Source organism: Theobroma umbraticum, unplaced genomic scaffold (assembly GCF_002168275.2).
Source record: "Theobroma umbraticum cultivar Fairchild unplaced genomic scaffold, ASM216827v3 scaffold_4.1, whole genome shotgun sequence".
Classification (NCBI taxonomy): domain Eukaryota; kingdom Viridiplantae; phylum Streptophyta; class Magnoliopsida; order Malvales; family Malvaceae; genus Theobroma; species Theobroma umbraticum.
Genome location: NW_018397258.1, coordinates 10,218,742 through 10,228,707, shown reverse-complemented (window position 1 = coordinate 10,228,707; position 9,966 = coordinate 10,218,742). Strand labels below are relative to the sequence as shown.

Genomic DNA, 9,966 nt, shown 5'->3' with positions numbered 1-9,966 from the left:
TAAAAAAACATTTTAACAAATATCAGTTAATTAACTTTTAATTATAAGAATTTATTCAATTAAAAATAAAAAATATAAAAACTTGATTGAATGTAATAATAGAATAATAATTTATTTAAATTTTTTTAAATAATTTAAAAATTATTTTAAATATTAATTTATTTATTTACACTTTTTACCAAAAAAAAAATTGTTATGCATTTAAACCTACTATTGAATTGTTCAAAATTCTACTGCTAATGTATAACATATGTTACACTTACTATAATATTCCACAAAAGTTGTGGAACTAGTTGTATTTTAAGTGTGTATTTAAGCTTTTTCTCTCCTTTTATACATCACATTAATTGAAATTATAGATAAAACTCCTAATTTCTTCATCTATATGCATTACACATGTCAAAGAAAGTAGTTCCAAACTGTAAAAAGTGCCCATCATATGAATATCAAAGGATTGACACGAGAGCCTACTGAATGGGAGTCGGCAGCATGATCAATTCTTACCCGATTTAAAGATAGAACAGATAGGCGCATGCATACCAGAACCGATCCGATGGTTAAGGTTTCCTGCAGTATTTAGGGATGGATTTAAAAATTTTTATAAATAATGTCATAACGAAATTTACTTTTAATTTGAAATCTTTAATCTCACTTCTTATAAAATTATAAAAAATTAATAAATTTATTAATATCATTAATTACATAAAACTTTAATATAAATAATATAATTTTTTAAACTTTTTAACATAGAGGACATCACTCCGCTTTATATCTGTCCGTCACTGAAAGCACCTCATGCTCTAGCCGTGCGCGAACAACGACGCCGGAAGAAGCGATGATTCCTATTAGAGAAGGAGCCCAAAACACATGCACAACAAGAAAACAAAAACGCCGACTTATCTGATTTCAAGCTTTCCATGCTATTCTGTCCGAGATCATTCAAATGTCAGATTTTGAATTTTTCAAACTGATAACATAAGTCTGGGGTCAAAGGCGTAGAGATCTGAGCTAGTCTTGTTCACATGGTTGAACCTACTGGTAAACTCTTCTTAGGTCACCAATTACCAAACCAATAAATACTCTTTTAGACTTTAGACCAAGCAAACAATTTTGAGGAATTTAAAATTGATACAACATTTTCAACCATATCAGCATAATAATTTCTATGCATTGCCCATCAAAAGGGGAAAGGAAAAGTCTATGTACGTTTTAATAAGACATTAAGAGTTAAAAAAAAAAAAGGAAAAAAAACATATTTTGAGACATTTTAAAAAAGAAAAATAGACAAATAAAATGTAAGTACAAGTATTAATTGCTTATAGAAAGCAGAAGAAAAACAATTAAAGACTAAGTATTACCAATAATTTATCATTGTCTTTCTAAATCTTGTATAACATCTTCATTCTCTTCACATGATTGACCTCTTCTCATTGATCTTTCTCTAGTAAGCATCCTGCGGAAAGAACTCAAGCGTGAGCTAGAGCAATTGATGATCTTAGCTGAGGATAATTGGATACCAGCATCTGATGCCCCTTCCATATAATGACCCGTGGAATTCACCCTTTCCAATGATTGTGATTGAGCTGCGGGTGGAGCATCAGCAGCAGCAGAATCAACAATCGCTATAGCCGGACCTTCACGAGGCTCCGGTTGCAGCCGTGGCTCTACCTCCATTCGACAAATTGGGCATGTGGAATGCGAGGCCAACCATTTGTCTATGCACTCAGCATGGAAGGTGTGCTTACAGTTTGGTAAAAATCTGGCCATCTCTTCATCCTCCAACGTGCTTAAGCAAACCGCGCACTCTGTTGACATATCATCTTCATCATGATAATAACCGACGTTGTCGCTTGTTTGTTTGAACACGAATATAGGCAATGAGTTGATAACCATGGGATCCAGCCCGGTCTTGGGTGGCTCACCAGACGTGGTTAGACCTGTGCTACGAATGCGTCCTAGAAAGCCTTGACGGCGGCGGCGCACTTGGCGTCTAAGGACACACCTGGCATAAATGTGAAGCATTATGACAAGCAGAACAACTACTGATAAAGATATAATTGCGGTGAGCATGATCTTGCTATTGAGATCATAAACATTCCTGTGGGGTGGAATTCGGAAACCTTCGTCGTCGTCGGCCATGGTATGTGGTTGAGCGACTGAAGGTGGAAGGGAGGGACCGTAGAAGAAGTTGTTTTAGAATTCACAGAAGAGAGGCATGAGTTTTTATGTTCCCGTTTTCCTTGGTTGCCATGTGAATTCTGGAATGCGTGGGCAGCTGGGTTTCCTTTGGAATTAAAAAACGCAGCCAAATTTTCCAAGGCTTTGACTGTTGATTGTTGACTTCCTCAATTTCCTTGGCTTTATACCACATAAATAAATCAATGCACACTTTTGTCTTGCGCATGGATTTGACACGAATATTCACCACTCTCAAATGAATAACTATTAGTCATACTTTTCAGAAAGTAATACTCCATTTGTCTTAAATTTTTTGAATGTCAAAATTATATCTTTTAATCTAATTTTTATATTCTAAATGTAGTTTTGACAAATTTTTTATTTTTTGACATTTAAAATCATAATACATCAATTTTGTTAAAAATTAACAAGTCAACACAAAATTCTCTAAAATCAAATCTATTTTTATTTTTTAAAAATTAAATATATATGTTATATTTCTATTCCTTAACTTAATTGCGCTTGTCTATATCTCTTGTAGAAGTGTTCACTAATTAGGCTGCTCGTCGGCTTGGCTTGATTCGATTTCGGATCTTCGATAAAAATTTTTTAGATACAGCCTTTTCCACAACTCAAAAGTATTATTATAGTAATAAATAATTTATTAAAATTTAATTTTAAAATATTATATTATCCACTAAGTTTGAAGGACACGGTTGTTTCGTATAACCAATTTTGCTTAGCTTCCTTAAATGTAGTTCCGTTTAGTTGACTATGATGATATGACATATCGTCTATATCCGAGGATTTTTTTTTTCTTTTAAAAATTCTAAGTTCAAAAGTCTAGAAGTTGGAAAATGTCACTACACAGTATCACGAAAAGTCATTAAATAAATAAATAAATAAATAAATAATAAAACGACTAATTAACCACCCATGCGAGCCACACTGAAACATGTTAGAATGTTACTCAAGACTAATTATCACTCAATCTTTGTGCACCGCCAGGCCTCTCCATCTCATTCTTTCATAGAGTAATGGCAAAAGTTATATGCCAATAAATTTAATTAGGAAAAAAATAAAAATTAATTTTAAATCCATTCAATAATAATATGTCATTAGAAAAGCCCTTATCTACGTAACGGGTTTGCAAAATTTTATAAATACTTTATGTCAAAAATTGTGAATTGATGGTAAGAATTGTAAATGCTATTATTAATATAATCTTACTGATTAATATTTGACTTATGTATAAATAATATTTATTAATAAATACTTAAAAAAATCATAATATGTACAAATTGTTCTGCCTTCATCAATGAACAGGATGTTGTTTGAAAAAAAAGGCAACAATCCTGTCAATTAATATTCAACATATCTGTAAATAATATTCGTTGCAAAATGTACAAAAATTGTTACAAAATGTAAACATCAATGAGTAGCTCAAAATTCAGTTTCATATGTTCTAATTTGCATTTTGAACACAAACGATTTAGCACTATCATATTACATGACTTGTTCTGCACATTATAAGATGCTTTAACCTATGAAATATATGCAAATTAAGAGAAATATCGAATTTATAAAATCAACAAAACTCTTCCTATTTCACAAACCATGCAAAGCTTTAAGATCCAAAAACACAGATTGTAATGAATAATCTATGTCTATCTTTAACTCTACCAATAAACTGTAAGAACCAAGAAAAGATTGAAAGACTCTCATTTGCAAGCAAGCTAACATCGTCTAATCCATTTCAATGTCAATCACAAATCTCTAATCACCTGTCACCAACAATAGAGTGTACACATTGCAACATAATTGAAACTAAGTCACATCAATAATAAAAAGTGTGAATACCAGAATATGGTCAATTTTTAGCACTATGTCATCAAAGAGTAAATGGTAAAAAAATTACAAACAAACTAAAGAAAATAAAACAAACCCCACATCCCACTTTAAAAAAACACATAAAATAGCTCTTATATACCTTGTCTCCACAATCTTTCCTCCCTTTCTATAATTTTTAGTAAATTGCAAAACAACTTAAGAAAAATAATTCAGTGAATGATGAAGGAAACATATAATGAAATTTTTAGTTATTCAATTTAAATTTTTTAAAAAATTAGCCACCAAATTGATTAATATAGCTAAAAGAAGCAAAGGCTTAGTAATAATCAATTTAAACAACTTAAAATTCTATGAAATAGGTGCAAAAAGCTGCAAAAATCTCACCCCTGAAATATCACTAACACTCTCGAACCTTAATAGGAGCAACTATAAAATGCATAACAAAGAAAAATTATTCAATGATTGATGAAGAAGAAACGAACATCAAGAAACACAATTTCATTTTTATCACAAATTTTGACATTGTTCTACAATACCCAGGAGGAATATTTGCTGGAATTCGACCTCATACTCAAATATAAAAATAATTAGTAAATTAAAATAATATAATGTAGTGGAATAATAAACTAGAATTTAATCAGAGAAACAGTCAAATCCTACAAAATCGATATTTGTATTTTTCATGTAACTTTCAAATTAATTATGAACACTTATAAGTTTAAGAGTTACATACCTTGCTTTAGATATGATAATCAAGAGCCAATTAAATCAAAATCTTTGATTCTTCACTGTTAGGATTTATCAAATCTTTAGTCACCCAAGTGTTTGGCCTCTAATAGTAATCCACACAGTGATAGAATAAGACCTTCTCAAAGATAAAATCTTTCACTTGTACTAACAAGTTTTATTTCTAAAACAAAAAGACCAAAAATTCTTACCGAATTTATTTTTGTCAGAAAAAAAAACTATTTTTTTTCTTATTTTATGAAATGGTTGAGAAGTTGTTGGAGGATTAGAGTTTTAGTTTGCTAAGATAACATATTTATATAGCCAAACTAAGTTGTAACCCTAAATACAACAATTGTATTTTAATTTAATTAAGTCTCTAAGAACTTAATCAAATTTTCACTTTATTTTGGTCTCTTTCAATTAAGTCCAACTTAATTAATTATCCTTATTTAATCCTAATCATGTCACTTAATGTGTGTGACCCATTAGGCTTCTGACATGTTAGCAATAAATATAAATCCTAATCAAATATTAATTAGATAATTGATTTATATTTATAGATCATGAGCAGCATCTAGCAATACATCATGACCACCCTAATGTTAAAGAGTTAATTAAAGAATTTGACAAAGTCATTCAGTGCTAAGCCTCTCAGTGCAATACGACCTTTTCATTAAATATCTCGAATATGTTATTAAGCATGGCTCGGTATCTACTTATGACATTTCATATATTAGTTCTCATAATTCATGATTAACTTTATGAATTTAGGAAACTAACTTTCCTCAAATTCATCATGCTTGGCCAAAGACTTTATACAAGTTAATCAAGAATTGAGAAAAATTGAGATATATCCCCTTATATCACTTGGGATGATGAATCCTCTCTTGACCATTCATTCACCTTCACATGCTTCATGGCATACCCAAAAACACCTTGTTTAGGCATCTAGTCAATTCTAAATCCGTAAAGGTAAAATCAAAGTATGTCATTCTATATACAAGATGACCTGGTGCCTCAAGTCTGAGAATTAGTTGCGCGACTATCACATGAGAACATATTCCTTAGACACTTGAGTGAAATGCCAAATGAAGTTTTTATAGCAAGTCATGTTTAGTGAACTTGTTCTTTAACAAGCACCCACATGTTATCCTCAAGTATCCTATATACTTCAATCTATCAGATCGATTGCATACTTTCCAAGTAAGGAGGCTTAATATGTACCAGTCTTTGACCATTGTCAATGCCTAGTCTTGACAATATAATGACCAAAAACAATTTTAAGAATATGGCTTTGATGCATAGTGATCTCATAATTGTAACAACTTTACAATTCTCTTGCAAGGGTTTTATGTTTCATGGGGTTCATCTAATTAGTACTTAACAACTCTAGCTATGCGGATAGGTAAAGGCATCTCATAGCACCTTGTTCCAAGTTACGCTACTGCTAGAGGTTGAGTCATTTTAGTATGGTTTGTTATGAAATTAGACATTATTGTCATTACAAATGTACATTTGGAGACTTTAAACCTTGATGTATCATTTTTACGACTATGTGGAATAAATGTTTAATCAATTTATAAAGACTATTTTTTCAAATAATATTACAAAGGCCTAGTCGAATCAAAGCATTTATATGGAATGGTGGAATGAGTATAGAAGTAATAAGAGTTCTTAACAAGGCTTGTTCGGGGCTTGGCGGTTACTTCCAAAAGTTTCAAAGCCGATAGCGATCGGGGAGCTGTCGTTACAGACTTGGTATTAGAGCCCTAAGTTTAACTGAGTCCTAAAAATTTCTATGTTTGTTAGTGGAGTTGTTAGAGTTAGTGTACAGTCCTGTCATTGGGTTGTGGGTGCACAACACGAATCAAAGGGAGGAGGCTACATAAACTCTTATTCATTTAGAAGCCTACCTTAGTTCCAATATGTAAGAGGTCAAGAATTAATGCATGTTTGTGTACAAGTTTTGGAGGTGCCCATGCGACAGAACATGAGCAGCAGTGGGAAGAAAAGGAAAGGTTTATCTAGTATTGAAGAGGGATCGATTGAATCCATTGCTTGGAGCTGTTACGTGCAAGAGTGTGAAAGCCCACAAAAACAAATTGATCCATATTCCGATTGGGTTGATTCCCTCGAGAAGTGAGATTATATTTAAGAGTTGGAGAAGTTATGAAAAGATGGCGTATGATGGAATTGATCTTAGGAAAAAGAACAAGGAAAAGGTGGAAAAAGTAACTGTTGAAAATTATCATCCAAGAAAGGTATATGCTGTTCGAGATTTTCCTCCTGGTTGTGGGAGAGGTGTTGCACCTATAAGTAGGGAAGATTATGCGAATGAACAGCAAGGAGAGATTGATGAGGATGAGGAGGATCCTCAAAAGGAAGAGAGTGATCTGGAAGATGATATGTTGACTAGTTCAAGCTCAGACAGTAGTAGTTCTCTTGAAATCATATGGTCCAAGGGAAATTAGTAGGATTAAGAGACTGTGTTAATGTAACTAAACTAAATTATGGTTGTAATTCTTGTGTTTAAAGAATTTGAGACATGATTGACTTTCATCTGGCTCGAACTACTTAAGTGGAAGCTAATCTATTGATTTGTTAACTGCATGAAGTTTGTCATGCAGTGTCGATTGGGATTATTATTGGTAGAGGTATGTCAATCTTTTAATTATTTCTTGTGGAGTATGATTAATGGTTGAATGGAGGCACCTAGTGCCATGAGACTATAGGATGAATCCTTGAATTAATAGTGATGTGAGTATAAAGTGTTGATCAAGATGTACTACTTTTATAGCAATCTTAAGTTGAAAGTTTGTGAATTGGTGAGAAGCAATGCAAGAAAGGCATTTAGTTATAGATAACAAGAAATGTGGATGTTTTAAATAGTGAATATGTATGTAAGTGGTGTATTGTACATTGTAAGTTTATAGCATAACATGGAAAAGATTGTCTTGAGGTGGGACTTATTGAATGATGACAAGTGTTAAAAGATAAATAAGTTTGAAACTATTGACTTGGCCTAGTGCACATGATGAGCAAGGTGGAAGAATTCCTTTGGAAAAGGAATTTCCAACAACTACAGTGCCCTAGCACTGAAGCTACCTCACTTCTAGCAATCACAGCGCTGCAGTGCTGATGATACTTTGTTTCTAATGAATTCATGGCTGTGAATAAAGAGTGAGTGGCTTAATAATTTGGCATGATGATGAAATTACTAGCCAAATTATGGTTATTGGCTTTGATGTTAGGCTTTCTTAATTGGAGTTTTAAGGCTTTTGGAAGAATGTTTATGTGAATGAATGAAAAAGTTCCTTATTGTCTTATATATTTGACATGTAAGTAAAAGAGAAATTAAAAGTTCTTAAAATAGCTGCAATGAGATAAGCTATAATGTGAAGTGTTAATATGGACATCATATTAATTAAAGTTAAATTCTGAGGAATAAAGAAGACAAGGGATTAAGCCTTGCTAAAGGCCAAGAAAAAAAAAAGAAGTGAGTGAAAAGTTGGGTGAATGTAGACATTGATAAGTAATGCCAATATCAAATGATGAAAATGTGAATGAAGGATTACAAGATTGCATAGCAAATGAGTTGATATAAAGTAATGTCATGAGGATTTGCAAATCTTATCTTGACATGGTTGAAAGAAAAAGATTAGCAACAAGACAAGACCAATTATGTGATATACTAGAAACTTATGACTATGAATTGAGGTATGAATATGTAACACCCCGCACTTGGATATGATGGCTAATAGAGCTAATTAGATACCAATTGAAGTTAATTAAAGTATTTAAGAGTGTTGGAGGGTGAAAGGAATAATTTGAAATAGAATATTTCGTACACGAGAAAATAGAAATTTAATAATAATACTTTTATCGAGGATGAATTAGCAAGTTAAAAGGTGAATCGGAGGTGAACTGAGACAAAGAGAGATATTTTGGATCCCGAGGAGATAAGTGGAAAATTTTAGAATAAAATAATATTAAAATATTAATATTTTATTTATTATCGAAATTAATCATAAAGGAGGATTATATGACTTATCGAAGTGGAGAAGGATTTTGGAGAAAAATGACATTGGTAGGGCCCACGTGAGTTTATTAAATAAAGCTAGAGCAGGTAAGTATATATTTAAATATTATGGTGACGTCTTGATAAGGTTCAAACCTTATATTATATTTGTATACATGTAAAGGAAGGAAAATAGGAGGAAATTGGAATTTAAGAAGTGTTGAAAGGACTAGATTATAAAGCATGAAAGTTTGGAGGGTTTAACCGCATAAAAGGTGAACGAAATATGCCAAAAGTCACCAAGCTTTGGGCAATCCGTCCCATGAGAGAAGAAAAGAAAGCTTTCACAAGTTAACCTTGTGATATCCACCCACAACAAAGAAATAGCCAACCAAATGGCTTTGTCTTGCATAAAACTAAACTTTTGAGAAAGAAAAAGAGAGATTCGGCTAGGAAGCAAAGGAAGAAAGGAAGAAAAAAAGAAAGAGAAAGGAAGAAAGGAAGAAGGGGAGAGACGAGAAAGAAGAAAAAGAAAGTGAAGGTTTGGCCTAGTGAACCCAAGACAAGGAAGGTAAAAAGATTTGTCATTTTGCTTGAAATGCATTCTTTGTAAATCAATTGTAATGTGAGATTTTGTTTGTGGTAGCAAGAATCTACAAAGATTCAAAGGACCCGAGGCATACATGTAGGTAGCTCTTGGAATGCATGGTGATTTTGGAGCTAAATAAGCAATGGGTAAGTGTTTTAGTCTTGAAATTATAAGTAGAATGAAAAATGAGATGTATAATGATTGATTATGTTTGTGGAAGCAAAGGTGGCCGTAGATGTGAGGAGGTTGTGAATCATATTTGGAAATTCAAGCTTGAACCAAGAGGTAAGCATGCAAAGTGTCTACAATAAGCTTTGGTTGGTTAAAGTGTATGGATTGTGTGATAAATGCTTGTGAGTAATGTTGATAAAAACTCTGAGATTTAGTTAAGGATTATTGGTTGATATGTAGCCATTTATGAGTATAATTAAATGTATTGGGTTTGAATGGTTGCTAGGGAGAGTGTTAGTAAGAAAAGTTTGCCGTGGTGGCGTGACGGACAAGATAATGAGAAATTGACAAGTAGAAATTAGTTACATACGCACTTGAATCAATAGCGATGTAGCATCCTGCTATTGCATGGTGAGTAGGGGGTGTTCAT

At 32.4% G+C, this 9,966-nt stretch overlaps 1 protein-coding gene across 1 annotated transcript; it reads right to left on the bottom strand.

The window, feature by feature from the left end:
* Positions 1–1,228: 1,228 nt before the first annotated feature.
* LOC110414072 (E3 ubiquitin-protein ligase ATL41-like) lies at positions 1,229–2,249 on the bottom strand. Its single transcript, XM_021425137.2, has one exon. It carries the CDS (start codon positions 2,137–2,139, stop codon positions 1,369–1,371), a length of 771 nt encoding a protein of 256 aa, XP_021280812.1. The 5' UTR covers positions 2,140–2,249; the 3' UTR covers positions 1,229–1,368.
* Between the last annotated feature and the right edge of the window lie 7,717 nt (positions 2,250–9,966).

Bases quoted from the DNA above. Each gene is read 5' to 3' on its own strand.
- LOC110414072 (XM_021425137.2), bottom strand. From the start codon at position 2,139: ATGGCCGACGACGACGAAGGTTTCCGAATTCCACCCCACAGGAATGTT.